The sequence below is a fragment of the Narcine bancroftii genome, chromosome 4, assembly GCF_036971445.1.
Source record: "Narcine bancroftii isolate sNarBan1 chromosome 4, sNarBan1.hap1, whole genome shotgun sequence".
In the NCBI taxonomy this organism is placed as follows: Eukaryota; Metazoa; Chordata; class Chondrichthyes; order Torpediniformes; family Narcinidae; genus Narcine; species Narcine bancroftii.
Window position 1 is genome coordinate 40,454,555 of NC_091472.1, and position 20,041 is coordinate 40,474,595.

Genomic DNA, 20,041 nt, shown 5'->3' on the forward strand with positions numbered 1-20,041 from the left:
AGCAATGAGCTCTTTGAACCCTTCTCCATTAACAATGGCGTGAAGCAAGGCTGCGTTCTCGCACCAACCTCTTTTGTTATCATTTAATGGGTGAGCAAATGTTCATAGCCACTGTCTACTCTAGCACGACCCAATTAATGTTAATGAATCCAGAGCCCTAATTTCTGAATGGTCATGTGCTTCCTGTTTGGACTGTTTTAGATCCAAAAGGACTCAAAAGTATTTTCACTCTGTTTAGCATTTGGTTATTTTTGCCATAAATATTTGCATTCAGTTGGACCAAACTGAAAGGGTATGTAAATACTTATTCTTGCATTGGATGCAAATGATTTTGCCACTGGGAGAATGTAACAAGCAAAGTAGCCCTTTTCTGAGATGGAAAGGATTTTGCTTTTGAGTTGGATTAGTGCAGTGGTTCTCAATGTTTTTTTTCCCCCATTCACCTACCTAAGAGCACCTATTGTATCCTGTGCTAGATACTCTGGTTAGTCAGGGATTACTTAGTGGTATGTGAGTGGAAATAAAAAAAAAAGTTGAGAACCACTGGTCTTGTGTAATAAAGGATCAATTTCCCCAACTGATGAAACAAAGGGTCTGTTCCCATGTTGTAAATGGAACAAGAATTGTTTTCTTTCATGGGTGGCACTGTGGTACAGCTAATAGGTTTGCTGCTTTACTAGAGCCAGAGACCTGAGTTCAATTCTGACCTAGGGTGTTGTCAATGTGGAGTTTACATCTTGTTGTTCTGTGACCATATAGGTTTCCTTTTGAGTAAAACTAAAGTCTGCAGACACTATGATCGAAATAACAATATAAGGCTGGAGAAATTCAGCAGGTTAAACTGTGTACTTTGTATAGGAAAGATAGACGCTGTTACAAACTGCATGTAACGAGCAGCAATAGACAATGAACCAGACAGTGTTTAATTTTAAAACACTAATTTTATTTCTAACTCTTAAACTATAATCTTAACTCTTAAACGATCCCCAATTATATGTGTGTGTACTTATACGATATACCCAGACCATTACAGTCTAGGCCAAAAATCTAGAAAGTTACTTCAAAGTTCAGTCTTTTATATTCAGTGTTTAAGTGCAGGCCTTTGAAATTTGATGCCCACATTTAATGATGAATTGATGGGAAGACTGGAGTTGTGGCTGGTACACACTCTCAAATTCTCCTTGCGTTGCCTTTGAAGAAATGTCCATCCACACGAACTGTGGATATAACACTCCTGCTCCTTTTGTAGGTCAGACTTGAATTGGGTGGCCTCCACGAAGGTTCCAAGACCCTGGTACTGGTCTCTCCACATGACCTTCATTGATGGTCACTCAAAATGAAGCACTTTGCTTCCCAAAAGATCCTCCTGGCACAGGTCAATCCACCAAAAAGGCCCAGTCATTTACAGAGCATGCTTTGCTCTGAATTCTGCAGAAGTGACTGGCCACAAGAGCTGCTTCAAAAAGCTGTTTTCTCTTCAGCCGTCAGAATGGTTCTCCCTTTGCAAAATCACAATGAGTTTGCAAATGTATTGAATCTGAAACAGACTGTGACAAACCTTCCCTCAGTTCTTCCAGTGTATTGAATTGTCACTGGCCTGAGACTTGTGTTGTGATGGTGCTTGTGTGAAGTGTTAAATGTTAACTGTAACCATTCAGTTCCTCTATACTATCCCTTACAGTGATGATCCTATTTTACAAAAACAGGAGCTTGTAATGATACAAAACCAACATTTTCTTTGGGTGCTCTGGTTTCTTCTAACATCCCACAGACTTGATTAATTGGCTATTTTAAATTATCTAAAGTGTGCAGGTGGAATCTGGTAGAGGGCAGTTAAAGAGAATGAGGGAAGAATTTAAAAAGAGAGTAATTAATGTAGAATTAGTGTAAAATGGTGAATGGCATGAAGCCTATGGGCCAATGGTCCAACTTGCGTGTTGTCTATTTCTATGAATGTTTGGTTGAGTGGTTTGTTTTGCCAGATCTCAAATTGGAAATAAAATCTTTGCCAAGCTTTTCAATTACATACTGTAGTGTATCTATTTGCTTAGAAAATATTTTAATGGCAATATTTTTCAAAGTTTCTTAATATTTTTATTGATTGTTCTTTTGCCGATTGGAAATCATTATTTTGCTTTCAGTTCACCAATTAACACATTAGATAACCAACAGCTTGCTAGTATTTGTAAAAATCTTTGTCACAGGTTCACAGAATAACAGATTTAGTCACAAGTTTAGAGAGTTAGAATATTTATCATGGTGAGATTATTTTTTCAGTTTTAAGTCGTGCAAATGAAAATGCTTCAATCAAAATATTGTCTCTAATTTGCACAAATCAAAAACATGAGCATTAACACATTAACAAATTGTGAGAATTTCATTAACAAAACCTGTTTGGGCAATTCCCATGTGAAATTGCCATTTGTAACAGAATTTTTAGTGTTTGTTAACAGACCTGGCATTTTTGGTGGGCTGGGAGAGGAGAGCAATTACTTGTCTTTTCAAGTTTCATTATTCCAAACCTACTCTTTCATGGTCCAGCTCATTTACCATTTTAAGAATTGGGTACAAGAACTTCTATAATGAACTCTCAATTTCTATATGTACTTGAATGAATAAATTGATAAACATCAAATACCAACTTATCTGGAATGCCATCCTTTAGGAAAATGTTGCCTCTATTCATATCTTTTTTAAAATAACGCTGTATTCTAATGAACAACTTGGCTTTATTGGAGAGATTTTGACCCAAGATTATTTGACAAAAAAACACAAACCAATTTTGGTATATTCACCATTGGGAATCCACACTTCAAACAACATTCATTCTCTCACCAAATTCACCAAAATATTCAATTTCCAAAGGGTGTATTTCAGTTGAGGAGGGTATATTTTGTTGGAGATTATGCCCCACACTTATTTGTAAACTGCTTCCTGCTTTTGAGTTTTTAGATTTCAATATTTTTTAACTTGAGTGATTTGTAATTTTCTCTTTTCTAAGGGAAGAAGTAATTGCTTTAGCTCTCAAGCCATGCTTTAGCCCAGCTCAGTTGATGTTTCCTGGTAGCCATCCCAATTCTTTCAAACTCAAATGAATTGGTTTTAAACATTTGTGACGAAGGAACATTTGTTACATCCGTGTAATTTTAATATCCAAAGTTCACATGAACTAAAAAAAAATGTGTATGTTAATTCAATGGTCTTCATAAAAGCTTAAAAAAGTGGTTAATAGTTCACATTCAATTTTATTTCCTTAATGAGTGCCCTAATTGGATTGAAAATAATGCCAACTCCCACGTCTCTTCCATGAATTAAATCTAAGAAATGCAAGCAAACAATAAGAAAAAACTTAGTGATATGTTGGTGATTGTTGTGAGATTCTGGTGAGCTTTAATCATGCAAGTTGGAAAAATGTTTAATTTGCATCACCTGTGTCTGGAAGTGTCCATCAATACAGCAAATTTCAAATATTGCAAAAAGGATTAAAAATACATCCAATATATTTTACAATTCTTGTTCATTTGCTCCTTTGTGATATATCAAGACCATCTTTTAACGTCTTGACCATCAGCTGAGGTGTTGATATTTACCACCTGTGATATTTGGCTGTGCTACATTTTTTTTTACTTTCCATTCCAAAAGAATGGGAATACTACATTTTTGTTAAGTCGCTGTCAAACAATAACCATAAACTTATCACATTAATGACTTGGCAGAAAAATATCAGAAATAATTTTTCTATGTATGGCCATTCTGGTATCAAGTGAACTTTGTTCACATCAGTAAAGGGGTCTCGGTATCTGGAACTACAGGGGAAAAAAAGTTGCATAAATGCCTGCTTATCATCAGATATAAGCTGATATTTGATATTCTGGGAACTGTTCCTGTGTCACATTTCCAAAGATAAAATGGAAATCAATTAGAATCTGGTTTATTGTCATGAATACGTCACGAAACTTGGTTTTGCAACAGCAGTATTATCCCGAAAAGGTGCAAAATTACTATAAATTGCAATTCTGTAAATGCACTATTTTAAAAATGTTGAATGACTTGATTTTAAAATAATTTTGTTAAATTACTTAATGGAGTTACTATCTCTAATAAATGATCTTTTTCAACTATCCATTATTCGAAGACCGATCTGAATGATTTGTTTTTGCTGGCTTGGTGTAGTAAAACCTCAAAATTGATTAGATTTGTTGGTATCTTCAGGACAAGGACTTTGTTTGGTGTGATCTGTGTATTTCTTTGATCTTGTGTTAAAGCTGCTGTTGTCAAGTCTTTAACCATGTTAATAAAGAAACTCTGTCACCTTAATTAATGAAGACGTACTAAGCAGATACCTTTCCAGTTTATAGTGAAATCTGCATGTACTAATGCATTATTAAAACTCTTCAGTGTAATTTAGAGCTGTTTCAGATTTAAGTGGAAGGCTGATTGGGAGTAAATTATTCCAAGATCAACATTTTAATTAGAAAAACAGGGACGTGTATTCCAAACTTTGTGGAGGCATTTAGGATGCATTCCCCTAAGCATTAGAATTGATTATTGGAGTCAGAACTTTGAATTTGTATGTTAAATAAAGCAATTTTATGATAGGTGGTGATTTTTTTTTCCTGCTGAAGTTGTTTCCTCCTGCAAAAAGCTCTTTTGTGTGTCTCAATTTGCAAATGAAGTAATGCGACCCAACTTCAGATTTGTCTGCTTTTTCATAAAGATCTAAACAGGTTCTGAGTATCGAGTGCAATTTTCATTCCATGTGCTTGATTCTTAGTGAAAATGGTTGCAATGAAAATTTAATAGAATTGAATGTTTTCAAGTGAAATTTAAAAAATATATAAATTAAGTATAGAGGCTTAGAAAAGCATGATATGATCAAGAATTGAAATGCCGGGAAGAAAGAATTTGGGATGTTATTTGCAACCATATTGAATTAGGGCATACTGAACAATGATCTCATGAAACTCTCAACACAATTCTTAATTTTAAAGATTTGTGGGACCACTTGTTAAAATCTGATCTGAACCTTCATTTCTATTTCAAATTCATCATCATAACCTTCAGTTTCCTGAAGAGTTCAAAAATAATTGATCTCAGCTTTTTGAATATCTTCAAAAAGAAGAAACCACCATAGCCCCCCTGAGGTATAAAATTCCAAAGATTCACTGCTCCAAAGAGGAAATTTCTTAACTCTGTTCCAAATTTTTCATCCCTTCCATCTGGGGATATGGAATCTGATAGAAGAACCTGGTATAGTACCACACAGGAGTGGGCCTTTTGGCCTTTGATGTCTGTTGTGACCTTGATGCCTAATTACAATAAGACTACTGCTTGCATAGGATGTGCATCCCTCCATTCCTGGTATATTAATGTATCCTACCCTTCCACTTCTGCCCCAGGCACCTACCATCCTCCCTCTCCTCACCCCACTTTAAATTCCTGTCCTCTAGTATGTGGGTTTTTTTTTTACATAGAAAAGATTCTGACAGTCTACCTTTATCCTTGGCTCTCATAATTAATAAAGTCCTGTCAGTTCTTTCTCCCCTTCCACCCCCCCCCCCCCCCCAGCCTTTTTTCCAGAGAAAACAACCTCAGGTTTGTCCAACTTCTCTTTGTAGCTCATACTCTCCACTGCAGGAAGCATTCTGGTAAAATCTCTCCTGTACCCTTTCCAAAGTCTCCATATACTTCCTGTAATGGGGCACTCAGAATTGCATGCAACACTTTAAATGCAGCTTAACCAAAGTTTTGTCTAGTTGCAATGTAACTTTTCCCCAGCCAGTGAAGGCAAGCTTGCCTTTATCACCCTATCCACCTGCATAGCCACTCGTGTGGTTCTTACCCCACTAACCCCACCATTCACTACTTTTTCTGGAGTCAGCAAGAGTGGGAATGCAATGTTTTTCGGTGAGAATTAAACATATTTTAATGCTTAAAAAGCCGTCCCTTGTTATTGTTGTTTAAATGCTGATACAAGTGATTTGCTGTTGCTACAAGGTGTTTTTTAAAAAAAAAAATGACAAGTTATCCAAAAATCTCAATCTTAAATAGGCCCAGTCCTGACCATTTCAGATAATTGGACTTGTACTGAATTTGCAAGTAAATCTGCTATATCAATTGAGAGGTAATTGCCTGTGGCGTTTGTGGTTTTTCATTAACTGCTGCAAATTTGTGCTGTTATCCCTTGAAACCAACCAACAAGACAGTACAGCAGATTAAAAAAAAACTCCATACAGTAGTAGTTCCAATAGAGGCCTTTAATAGTATTAGGTGATTATTTAAGACTACGCTGATATTTCAGCAGATCTCTCATTTCACATCGTAATTGATGCATCTGTATTCCACAAAGATACTGAAATCCCTTGAGCGTGGAAAGCAGAAAGAAGCAATATTCTTCACGTTGTCATTAAAAAATGCTATTCTTCATATTCGTATTCTATAGGGAATTCCGATTATTCCTACCATTTCCTAATCTATCACCATTTGGGGCATTCACTTGATGTGAGTCCCTTTTATAGCTTCGTTTCCTATGTGACTATCATCTTTATAAGCAGCAATTTTAAAAAAAAAACTGGGATTCCAAGAATAATTCTTTTTTTTTAAATTTTTTATTTTTCACACCATAAATCACAATAGCCATGATATACACTTTTTCTTTTCCACACATTTACAGTGACTTTTTCTCCCTCCCCCCTCCCTCCTCCCAAGCCACCCCCCCACCCCCCCCTCTCATCCATTTTAGGTATACAATCTAGGTTGCATTAATTCAGTTAGACAATGTTGTCATTCAACAAAAATACACCAGAAATTCTACTGAGTCCATTCTTTTCTTTTCTTCTCCTTCCATCAACTTAGGTAATGTTTGTTCCCGGTAGGTTTTCGCTATTGTATTTAATGTAAGGCTCAAGAATAATTCTTTATGCTGCCTCATTATGCTGCCTCATTAGTTCCAGGCTGTCAACCTGTAATTTACTCTTCCCTTCCCACTTTTTATTGTTCTTCAACTGATTCTCTGCTCTCATCTCCTTAATCCATGTCCTTGGTTTACAACTTCATTTCATGTATTGATTTGCTTTTTGATGGATCAGACTTGCCATAGCAGCAGACTCCTGTATCTATGCTGGTTACATCCTTAAAGTTGGGCTTGTCATATATGTTTTGATAACTATTTCAAAAATTCAAATAATTTCAGTGGCCAATTACTTAAAATATTGTAGCATTTTCAACAAATATTAGACAAATTGGTGTGCAGTTCTCAATTCTTTCTTTCTATTGTACTTAATTTTATCTTCTCTCTTGCAATCCACTGAATTTCTTCAATCCAGGGAACTCTGAAGATTTTTTTTTTAAACCAGTACTGCCACTGGAGAGCTGATTTGCTTTTAAATTTAATATGAAATTCAATAATTGCAATATCTATTTTTGCCTTGTATCACTGTAGTAAAATATTGTGCTAATTGTATTTGTGGCAAGTGTGGAGTCAAATTCTAGCACCTCTTGGGTTAATCTGATGAAAATTGGTGTAAAATTTGGCTCTGCTTTAAGATTTTGATTTTGATCTATCCTGAGCTCTCTTCAAATTGGCTAGTGCTGAATTCTGTCTGCCGCTAAAAGTCGAGCTCATCAGTAGATTGCACCAAATCCACAAAAAACAGAAATATTACTGTTCAGCACAAACTGAGTTTGACAACTTGCAAATTCAGATTGTATGGATTGTTTTTCAGATCGACCTTCGTGATGACCCAAGAACTTTAACTAGGCTAAATACCTTGAAGGAAAAGCCTGTAACTACAGAACAAGGGGAGAAGTTGGCAAAGGGGGTAGGTAGTGTACTTCAATTAATATTTAGCATGGTTTTTCTTTGGACCATGATCCTAACTTCCTCATTTTTGAGATTCAAACTTTAGGTTTGTTTTTCCAGTACTGGGTAAGGTTATTCTCTAACAGTTTCACTGTTCTTACAATGAATAATAAAAAAATCTTTCATTTATCAATAAATTCCATTTTCATCAAAAATACTCCATAGTTCAAAACCCACGCTCTCTGCAACAGTTCTGGATTCTATAATAGGATTGAGATCTGGTGTTCTCAACCAATAAGCCTCTTGCTCAGCTGGTCATGGTGTGGGATCTGTACCATGAATTGAAAGCTGGTAGATATACATAGGCCATTTAATTTAGAGCACATAACAGCCAGTGCTTGATCCACAATGGATACATGAGACAGCTGAATAGGTATAAAGAAAGGTGTCCTGCATGTGTAGATTAATGCAAGTGTGATCTATAATTTTGCTTATTAGACCTGAAATGATCGTAAATGAACTTTGAACTCGACAATTGCTCTTTCCTCTTGCTTTCCCTATCATCTCCCCCAATATTTCATGGATTCGTTTGCTTTGCGCTTTGGATCTTGTACACGTTTAGTAATAGGGTGGGTGGGGGAGAGAGGGTGGAGTGTGGCGGAAGCAAACCTAATTTTCCTTTTGACCATGGCTGATGTAATGCAGTCCAAGAGCTAGGATAGTCTTCATAGTAATAGTCTCAGGGATGTTTGTTACAAAAGTGTAGGTTGGCTAATACATCACCAACAACCTGTGTTCTAATTGGGCACTGCCTTTAAGGAGTTTGTTCTCCCTGTGTTGGTGTGGGTTTCATCCATGCATTCGCACTTCCTCCCACATTCCAAAGACCTACATGGTTAGTAGGTTAATTGTCATGTGTGTATTTGGGCCACGTGGGCTGGAAGAGGTTGTTACTGTGCTATATCTTTAAACTCTAAAGTGTCCAACTTGAACTGGCTTACACATATTGGCTTGAGGATAGTGGCATATAATTTTTTTTTAGATTTGGACATACAGCATGGTAACAGGTCATTCTGGCACACAAGCCCGTGCCGACCAATTGATCTAAAAACCTGGTATGTTTTGAATGGAGGAAAGCCACACAAACTACTTGCAGTCAGCCCGTGATTTGAATCCTGGCCCCGGTCGCTGATGCCGTCACAGCTACACTAACCATGCCACCCTTTTGTTCAATTATGTGCTGAGTTCTGTCGGTCCAAGCTCCATCATGAATGCAATTTCAGTGCTAAATAGCCCTGTAAGTTATTGAATTAAATTTAGAAATATTGATTGCTTTAGTTAATTATACAGTACTGGACTTTTAATCCGGTAACAAAATGGTCAAAACCACAGGTGATTGAAATTTGAAATAAAAATATAAAGCTGCACAAGTATTTGCTAGATTTGGTTTTATTTAAAATGAGTAACTTTTACAAAGCATAACTCAATTCCTTTTATCTGCCTAACAGATTGGAGCCTATTGCTATGTGGAGTGTTCAGCATTAACACAAAAAGGACTGAAAACTGTTTTTGATGAAGCCATAATAGCTATTCTTACTCCAAAGAAAAATCTTTTGAAAAAAAGACTTGGATCAAGATGTATAAACTGCTGTATGATCACATGAGGGTGCAGAATAAACTGATCCAGTCCACTGTGAAGAACCCTCTAACCATAAAATAAGTGCTTGTATTACATGTGTGCATTACAACTAAAGATGAAAGTAATTTAGATTCATCATCAAACTGCACAAGTTTTGTACTGACCAGAGGGGAGTAAAAACAGAAAATTAATATCATCTGGAGGAATTTCCTTCCCTGGAAGGTACAATGTTAGGATTCTCAGGGGTCATTTCACTTGCAAAACTTACAATTTATTTCCCCTTTTTAAATTGGGAAACAAGTCCTCTAAGGGATTTTTCACAAAAAAATCTCTTGCAACACCCTTGTTCAAGTAAATATTTTATTCGACAAAACTTAGCCCTGGTAGAATGCCTGATGCCCACATATGCAGTTCAATATGGAGCTAGTTTAACCAAATGTTGCTGCATTTTCACCAACTGCAAAAATCATCTGCATTTGTATGTGAGGTGCTTCCTGTTCCAGTATATCCATAAAGGTGCGATGACAAGACTGATGGTGAATCCAAGTGTTGCTCCAAGTGTGCAGGAAATTGGCCACACCTGTAAAAAGTAACAAACACACAATGTTGGGTTAAACGAGGAATCTCTTAAGCACACTTTGTCCTAACCTGGCTCTAATTAAAGCGTAAAATTAAATCTGTTACGAGCAGTCAGATTTGTTCCATGTTGCTGGCACTCGCATGCAAATGAAAAGAATTAAGATTTTGTTGCAGCCATTTACATACACAAATACCACTTTTTTTGCCGGTTTTACCAACTTTGTTATTTAAAAAAATGTTAAACACTAACTACGCCATGCCTGTATTAATCAAGATCTTTCTTGATCTTAAAATATATAGGAAAAATCCTCTTGGTATAGAATGTGAAACACAGCTTCCAAGAGTTTCAAACTACGTCTAAAGTAATGTTTGACTCCCTCTTCCTACTCCCTGCCCTTGAGTGTAAATAAGCTAGATGCTGAGGAATCAACTTTGTAATGTTGTTTGATACAAAAATAAATTTTATTATCTCAATGTGTAGTGGGATACAGTAATTTGTGCTGCAATTAGAAATGTGTTCCTGCCAATTTTGCTTAAATTGGTCACAGTAGACAACTAACAGATTGTAACCAAGTGGAGTAAAACAGCTGTCATAAGCACCAACTTTCAGATTTGTTTTAAATAAAGCAGAGGACATTTGATTTATTTCAGGTTTATGCATTTACGAGTGATGCTGATGTTTTCCAGATTGATCTAAATGAATTGTTGAAACATTTTTTTAAAAATTCAAAGCTATTCCTGATCTTAATGCATCTGCACAGAGGGTGTTAAATGTATAAAAATATCAAATGGATTTAAAGCAAATGCACCTTGTTAAAAGTAGAAGAGTTTTTGCAGCTCTTTCAATTAACATGGGGAAAATCTCAACACAACATTTACATGATGATGTACATTAAATTTTTGGTTTAGAATATTCTGAAAAAGCCATTAGCACCAAAGAAACTGTCTTTAAGTGTTTTGATTTTCTTTGCTTCAATGTAGTGGTTAGTGCAATGTTATTACAGCACCAGTGACACAGGTTTGAATCTGGCGCTGTCTGTAAAGAGTTTGTATGTTCTCCAAGGGTCTGCATGGGTTTCTTCCTACCCTTCAAAAAAATATATCGGGTTTTGGTCAATTGGGCTCTTGGGCCTGTTACTGCTGTATGTCCAAATTTTAGGCACCTGCCCTTATTAACTCATTTTTCCTGGGGTTGGGGGACCATCCGATGATCCTGATGCAATCTCAAGTCTGTTTTATTGGTCTTTAACTTATTCCACAAGTACGTTCCTTCACAATTTAAAACCCATACTTTAATCTCTCCTTGCATTAATAAAACTTGACTAATTTTTCAATCTTGCAATTTTTAAACCTCTGCTACAGTATCTTGACTGACACAAGATTCTGAAACGACTTGACAGTGAGGATATGGGGAGGCCACTTCCTCTTACGGGACAATCTTCGAGAAGTATGAATCAATTTTACAAAACGAGTTCATCCATTTAAAGAGATGATGAGTTTTTTTGAAACTCTTCCTCCTAGGGTGGTAAGAAGCAATCTTTAAATGTTTCTCAGGCAGAGATAAATGGGTTCTTGTGGGTAAATGAGAATGTGAAGTTGAGTTTGCAATCCGATCAGCCACAACCTTTTGAATGTGCAGCTGGATCAAAGGGTAGATAGGTGACCCATCCTAATTTGTATAAAGTTCAGGCAATGCAAAAATTTAACCAATTTATTCACGGGTATTTATTCATCCATCTATCTATATCTCTGCATATATACAGCTGTTCTGAAAAGTTCAACAATTATAAAAAATGTTATTCTTTTGCAGTCACTTTCCAAATTTTATCTTGCCAAATTTTGGTTTAAAAAAATCTGCCCCACTGATTCAGGAGAACACCATGAAAACATTATATTCCCCAAGGGAATATCTATGCTTTGTAAGTACTGTGGATCTGTGTGGGCTTTGGGGAAAGTGTTTTTTTTTATTAAAAGAAAACTGGACCCTACTTTCACTCAAATGACTTTCCTTTAATTTTCTCAGCATTGGTCTGGAATGGAAAAATAAGCAACAATTTGCACTTTGAGTTACCATTAATGCAGCAAAAAAAAAAGTCCTGAAGCACTTCACAGAGCTAAGTTTAGAATAAAAGTTGAAATGTAAAACAGAAAACGAGTTATAAAGACATATGGAGGAAATGAGTTAAAGCTTGGTCAGATATGCTGCGCTGGGTGGGTCACGTCTCCATAATGGAGGACCATCGCCTTCCCAAGATCGTGTTCTATGGCGAGCTCTCCACTGGCCACCGTGACAGAGGTGCACCAAAGAAGAGGTACAAGGACTGCCTAAAGAAATCTCTTGGTGCCTGCCCCATTAACCCCCGCCAGTGGGCTGATCTCGCCTCAAACCGTGCATCTTGGCGCCTCACAGTTCGGCGGGCAGCAACCTCCTTTGAAGAAGACCGCAGAGCCCACCTCACTGAAAAAAGGCAAAGGAGAAAACACCCAACCCCAACCCACCAATTTTCCCCTGCAACCGTGTCTGCCTGTCCCGCATCGGACTTGTCAGCCACAAACGAGCCTGCAGCTGACGTGGACTTTTACCCCCCTCCATAAATCTTCGTCCGCGAAGCCAAGCCAAAGAAAGCAAAGGGAACTGTAATAGGTTTAGTTAGGAAATTACAGAGCAGAGAGATTTGGCAATTGCAGACAGCAACCAAGGGCAGAGTGATTATGTCTGGGAATTCTCAGAGTACAATAAATCAGAGGGCACAATGAGTAAAGATTATGGAGGTAGAGGGAGGAGGAGGTGATGGATCCCAAGACCATATTTTTTAAAGGCAATAAAATCAATTAATTGAAAACCAAGACCTGATTTAATATTAAATATTAGAATACCCAACCATTAAAGTTTTAATGCTCTGAAAATTGGTGGTAAATGGGAGGAGTCTAAGATTACAGAATAATATTGATCAGTTGGTACATTTGATGGAGCAATGGCAGATGGAATTAACCTCCAGCAAGGTGCTGACACTTGGGAAGTTTATCAAGGGGAAGATGTACCCTTTGAACGGTGGGGGCCCTCAGGAGAGTTGAGGAATAGAAAGACAATATGGTGGATCCATAGATCTCTAAAGGTTGCAGCTGGTAAGGTAGTATGGCTGATATGCCATACTGGTCTTCATTAGCATGTTGCAACTTAATAGTCGAGTACTCTGTTGAAGATCGGAAAATATCCAAAAGCTGATTATTTTTTTTAGCACTGACATGACGTCACAAGTGGGGGGACAAAAGTCAATGCCTGATTTTCCCACGTGGGGCTCTGTTGGCGCCAGTTTGATTACAACAGTTTTTTAAAAAAAAACTACAAAATCTTGGCTTCTGCCTGGGAAGATGCCAAATGGAGTTGGGTCCAAGTCTTCAGCATCGGCTGGAGTGGGCAGCGATGACTCCATTCTGAACATCAGGTGCAGTGCTGTTCGCATTGAAGAAGTCACCTCAGGCTCCCGGGCAGGAGCGGGGACTGTAGTCTGGGCCCATCAGTGGTGGTGGGGAGGTGTCGAGGACTGATAGTGGTCAGGGGGATGGTCTTCTTTTGTAAGCAGAGATCAAGGTTTTTTTTTTGATAAGTACTCAACATTATTCCATGTGAATTTTCTGCTTGTGGCATCATGCAACCTGCTGATGCTACTGTGCTGCTTAGTTCCATTGCTTCAAAATCAGAAAAAAATTTAATTAGGCCACAGCTGGGCTATTCAAAGGATGAAAGTGCATTGTGGAATGTATAATGGAGACTCACCAAGATATAACATGGAACATCAACCCACAATGTCTGTATGGAACTTGATGCCCAAATTTATGCTAAAATTCTGTTACCTGCACATGATTCACATCCCTTTTTTCTCCCCCCTGCATATTCAGGTGTCTGTCTAGATTCTAGAATATTGCCATCATATCTGTTTCCACACAACCTCCTGGCAGTCTGTTTCAGGCACCTGCCATTCTCTGTATTAAAAAAAAACTTGTTTGAGCAGAGTCTTGAGTGGCATAGCCCAAAAAGGTTGAAAATCGCTGCTCCACCCTGTCCATAACTCCACCAAGCTTAGAGTCATCTGTAAATTTGCAAATCCACCAACTTACTTTCTCATTCAAAGTATTTATATTCATCACAACCAACAAGGGGTCAAATGTTTCCTAGAATTGAATGATTCAGTTGTGAAGAGGGACTGAATAGGAGGGTAAGGGAAGGCTGAGGACATACCTGATGGAGCAATACAAACTTTTGAAAAGACACAAGGTGTGTGAAGAGAAACTTAAATCCAGAGGACATAAATTTTAGGTAAAGAGTGAAAGGGTTAGAGAGGAACACAAGTAAAACGTTTTGCACCCAAACAGTGGTTGCAATTTGATATGCACTGTCTGGGAAGTGGAAGGAGACTCTCAATAGCATCAAAAAAGTATCTGGACAATGACCTGAATCATCAAGGCATAGAAGACTATGAATAATATGTACAATAAGATTATATCTTTCTTACATCCACTTTATTCATGCATAATTTTAAAAGACTTGGTTAATTCCTCGCTTAAGCTTTTTTTTGTACTGAAAAATAAGATGAACTTCATAAAATTCAAGTTGCATTTTCACCAAAATATTTTCATGAATCCAGCCTCATAGCGAAAGTAAAACTCAAGTAAGGTCTTGAACCAAAAGTGTAAACAGTGAAATTTGCGTTGCCAAAAATACTTATGAGATTTACCATTTTGATGACCAAGTCTCATAAAGTATCCAGGAATCCACTTACACCTGCTGGATTCCATTTTTTTTGTGGAAGGCATAGAAACGAAGAAATTTTGTTCTTTTATTTCTTTGGAGTACAAATTTCATTGACATGGTGACTATAGGCATTAATCAGTTTAGAAAGAGAGATATGGGTGTACATATGAGCACACATACGCTCCTGACCATAGACACGCTTTGTTTAAATCTCAAATCTCTAAATATGGTTATGAAACAGTACAGAAAAAAATATACTGTTATGGGTTATATTATCTATTATAGATATGTCTTTAAAGAGATAGATTATGGGGGTTTAGTGTAGATCACTTCACAAACACAGTAACGCTTCACAAAAGACATCTCACTTAAAATCCAAGAGCTTTGCTGAAGCTGGACATTCAGGCTCCGGTTGGTTTTGCAAAAGACAATGGAACTGCTTTGGAAAGAACTTCAAAAGCAAGTGCAAATGGAAAAGTCTGGGCTCAAGTGCTGATAAGATCTTTCAAAGATTGGGTTTGGAGCCCTGTAAGAAGTCATTTGGTTTTTACAAACAGAGAGAGGAAAGAACAAACAGGATTCTTAGAGAGTAGTCAATTCTACAGTAGCAGTGCTGCAAAATAGCGAGCTGGCAGCATGTTGAAAAACCCCATTTTGAAGATGGGTTGTGAGTTCTGAGTTCAGCCTGTTCAAAACCCTTGTAGTCCTTACAAGAGGAGATGGCTGGCTAGAGTGTTTCACCTGAAATAAGGGAAACAAGAGGAACTCTTGTGACCTGGAAGAAGAGGTTATCATTTGGAAAACCCATGAGGGGGAAAGTTTCTTTGGCAAGACACTGAAGTGACTGATTGGAGGAAAAGAGTTAGTGTGTGTCCAACGGGCAACAAATTGCCCTCTGAAACTAACAAGAACCTTCCTGAGCAGTAACCTATTACTTTTAAGCACCAGAGCCTGGTGGAGATTCATAAATGTTGAATTCTGTGCACAGTATAAGAATTGCCTGATACCGGTGAACTTGGAGGAGTGAGAAGTGTGATTGGACGGTGAATCAAATAACTTTCCTGAACATAAACACATTACATACATGTGTACTTAGAATTAGAAGGGGATTGAGTTAGGTTAAGTTGAGTTAATAGTAAGCTAAAGTTTGATCCTGCTTTTATGTTTAAAGAAAATTAAAAGCAACATTTGTTTAAGTAACCATTGTCTTGGTGAATTTCTATTGCTGCTGGGGTTTGGAGTCCTCTGGGCTCGTAACATTACACATCAAATGAACACTTATTCATCCAGAATAAAAATACAAATTGAAAGTATTTATCATAATTTTTAGAGCATGGTTCAAAAATGCAATCGAACATGTAGCATTTTTGTATAGTTTACATGTAAAGTATACACTAATTGTAATAAAAGTTAACTAACAATAATAACTATAGAATTTTAAAAAGTGTACATTGTAAATTTGTCACACTTATATGATATAGGGAATTGTGAAAATGCCATCTAAATGGTTAAACCAAAACCATAAGCATCAATTTTACTCCCATACAATTATGCAAGCGTAAAATGATACTTAACTTAGTGCAAGTTGATGCACTTATGACCTTAAGGCTGAGCTTTGTCTGGTAAACCCCACCATTCCCAAGTTTACTTGAAAGTTAGGTGTCAGTTTCTTGATCAACTTCATGTCTAGTTATTTCCTGAATATGTTGAAAGGAAGAGCATACCAGATAGCACATAGTTTTCAGCTGCTACAATTGTTTTTATATGATCAACATTGGATGAAAAAACAAAACTGGAATGGTAGGAAGTTTACTTCTTTAAAAAAAAAATGCAATCCTTATAAGAAGTTTTGGTCAATTTAAAAGAAAAACTATGTAATGCATTGATTATGCAAAACAGGCAATTTAGAAGCCCTTGTGAACAGTGGCTTTGATAATGATTTGCTCATGGAAACGTTTTGCTGATATTCAGTGACTAATGGTAATTTCACACATTTTAGAAAACTTAAGACTGCATCCGTGAATATGGGATAGCAGTTCGTTTCCTCTTTAGTATCATGTGCATATTTAATAATAAAATTGGTCAGATTTAAACTTCCTGTTGTGGCTTTCATTTCCAAAAGTCAAACTTCATTTCTTTGCAAAATACAAACCAAGGCATGATTTATAATCTGATCATATTTCTTTACATTTTCCATCACCCTCCCCATCACTAGTCCCACATAAAGTCAATTTACATCTTTGTTCAAAGCCACCTACAGTATTTGCTAGATCATTCAGTTTTAGACCGCTCCATTAGTTTCCACGAAAAACCAAAAACTGTCAATGCTGGAACTCAAAACTCATTCTCTTATGAAACAACTTCTCCTTTTACCACTCACTTCCTTCAATTTAATGTGCAGCTGCGTCCCTGCAAGGGTATAAGTTCTGCAGGACCTTTTGTTTTAAATCTCAGGTACCCTCCCTTGCCCGTGTACTACTTCCTGCTCTTGTGCAGGAACCTGGAAAGATTCATCAGTATCGCTGCCAATTTCCACCACCCTGTTCTCATCTTCACATCTATATCTCTGATTCTTCACTTCCTAGAATTCTTTATTTCTCACACTGGGATTAGGTTAGCAATTAATATCCATCTCAAGCTGTCATTACTAAAACTCTTCCACTCCCCTTTGATAATGACATCTTCTACACCAGTAATTTTCAAACTTTTTCTTTCCACTCACTCATATCACCTTAAGTGATCCCTATGCCATAGGGGGGTCTGTGATTAGTAAGGGATTACTTAAGGTGATATGAGTGAGTGTGGAAAAAAGGTTGAAAATCACTGCTCTCGACCCAATTGTTACTGAAATATTTTGCTTGAGAAAAATTGTCATTGGCCCATTTCCTTTGGAGTTATGAAACCGTGCACATTAGGTACAATTAAAACAGTGGTTTTCAAACTTTTTCTTTTCACTCACGTACAACCTTAAGTTCTTCTTTGGCTTGGCTTCGCGGACGAAGATTTATGGAGGGGGTAAAAAGTCCACGTCAGCTGCAGGCTCGTTTGTGGCTGACCAGTCCGATGCGGGACAGGCAGACACGATTGCAGCGGTTGCAAGGGAAAATTGGTTGGTTGGGGTTGGGTGTTGGGTTTTTCCTCCTTTGCCTTTTGTCAGTGAGGTGGGCTCTGCGGTCTTCTTTAAAACAGTGGTTTTCAAACTTTTTCTTTTCACTCACGTACAACCTTAAGTAGTCCCTTACTAATCACAGAGCACCTCTATGGCACAGGGATTACTTAAAGTGGTATGTGAGTGGAAAGAAAAAATTGAAAACCTCTATTCTACACCAATGCTTCCAAGAACGAGCCAATTGACCAAGCTTGAGTTAATGTGTGGATGGGGTTTATAGTAGTTTGAATATTGATTATTCAAGAACACAATGACAAGTCAAAATGGTGAGACTTGCCATCAGTAGAAAAATTGTGATAGATCCTGGTCAATAATTGATAGAAAATAAAAATGACATCAGCCCCAATATTCCAAAAAGCACCATTATTACATAATAATAATTTGTGAGCCTCGCAGTATTCACCTTGCCCATTTGCTTTGATATTCAGAAAATTGGGGTTAGGAAGTTGTGGGTTTGAGCTTCATGCCAGTAACTTGAGTGCACAAGTTAGGTGGATACTTCAAACCATTAGAGAGTACATATGCTTCAATAGAGGTGTAATTTTTCAATCAAGTTATCAAATTCTTGCTTTGGTCTTCTTTATTACATTGATACCCTCTCAATGTGGAAAAAAAAACCTCCTGATAGTATATGAAGTATGAACCTAGCATTTGTCACTCAGCCATTACAATAAAAATCATTAGTCATTTGCATCATTATTGGTAGTGGTTATTTGCTATTTTATTGAGAGCACCACACAGAAACAGTCCCTTCTGTACAACTTGCCCAGGCTCACCGTGCTGTTCATCCACACAATCCCATTTGTCTGCATCCAGCCTGTAAGCCTCAACTTCTTTTCCATCTAAGTACTTGTCCTTTTAACTGTATCTGCCTCCATCGTATCTGCTGGCAGATTTTTCCAATTTATTCACCATCTTCTGTATTTAAAAGAAAAATTTCCCATCACATCTCCTTTAAACTTCTCCCCTCACCTTAAGCCAATGTTTCTAGTTTTAAACACCTGCATTCTAGGAAAAAATAAATTTAAATTTAAAATTTAAATTTAGGCATAGAGCACAGTAATAGGCCATGAACCCATGCCGCCCAATCACACCCAATTGACCCACAACCCCTATATGTTTTCGAGGATGGGAGGAAACTGAAGCCCCCGGAGAAAACCCATGCAGGCATGGGGAGATCATACAAACTCCTTACAGATTCTAACCCCATCCCGATCACTGGCGCTGTACCAGCATTGCGCTAACCACGATGCTAACTGAGCCATCATACTTTTATAAACCTCAATAAGGTCACCCCTCCGCCTCCAACGTTCCAGTGAGAATAAACCCAGCCTGTCGTTACAAGTTAAGCTCTCCATTCAAGGCAACATCTTGGTGAATCTCTTCTGTACTCTCTTTAATGCTCCCATATCCTTGTTATGGTTGGGGAATCAGAATTGGACACAATATTCCATGTGCGGGCTGAGCAACATTGTTTATGGCAGCAACATTACATCCTGACAAGTGAGAAGATGTTGAGTGTCTACGATAGGTCACTAGTTAAGTGAACTCCAAAGGACTTGGTCCTCTTATTCAAGTGCTCAATGAACACAAACATGATAAATGCCCACTTCATAACCCTATTCACCCACGCTCAAGGTCCCCACGTACATCAATACTCTCTGATTCTTAGGCTAATGTCCTGCTAATATTTGACATCCCAAAATGCATCATCTCACACTCTTTTGCTTTAAATTCCATTTGCCAACACTCTGCCCAATTGTCCAACTGATCGATGTCTTTCTGTATCTATCTACAACCTTCTTTGCCACTGAATACTTCACCAATTTAAGTGTTATCCGCAAACTTACCATCTATGTTCTCATCCAAGTCATTTATACTATGACAAGCTTCAATGGTTCAAGCACTGATTCCTGTTATAGGCTTCCAGTTACACAAACACCTGTCCATCACTACCCTCTCATTCCCATCTCCAAATCAATTTTGGATCCTGTCTGCCAGCACAGCTGGTATCCACATGCTCCAATTTTCTAGACCATTTTATTGTGTGGGACTTTGTCAAAGGCCACATAGAGCAGATTTGTATTCATTACCACAACT

General features: G+C 37.5%; 2 protein-coding genes across 6 annotated transcripts in view; one reads left to right on the forward strand and one right to left on the reverse strand.

Moving 5' to 3' along the window:
- The window catches only part of rhoq (ras homolog family member Q), a 28,682-nt gene extending 18,189 nt beyond the window's left edge, over positions 1-10,493 (forward strand). The window contains exons 4-5 of one of the 2 annotated variants that reach the window (XM_069931110.1): positions 7,725-7,820; positions 9,310-10,493. In XM_069931110.1, the coding sequence (XP_069787211.1) occupies positions 7,725-7,820; positions 9,310-9,465 (252 nt within the window). In that variant the 3' untranslated portion in view covers positions 9,466-10,493. The remainder of the gene's footprint in view (positions 1-7,724; positions 7,821-9,309) is intronic. The other variant, XM_069931111.1, reaches the window with a different exon arrangement.
- The window catches only part of pigf (phosphatidylinositol glycan anchor biosynthesis, class F), a 102,184-nt gene continuing 91,926 nt past the window's right edge, over positions 9,784-20,041 (reverse strand). For 2 of the 4 annotated variants that reach the window (XM_069931108.1, XM_069931105.1), the window contains one exon: positions 9,784-10,020. In XM_069931108.1, coding sequence (XP_069787209.1) covers positions 9,891-10,020 — 130 coding nt within the window. In that variant the 3' untranslated portion in view covers positions 9,784-9,890. Of the gene's footprint in view, positions 10,021-16,412; positions 16,470-18,717; positions 18,860-20,041 lie in introns of those variants that run through there. The other 2 variants (XR_011355647.1, XM_069931107.1) reach the window with 2 other exon arrangements.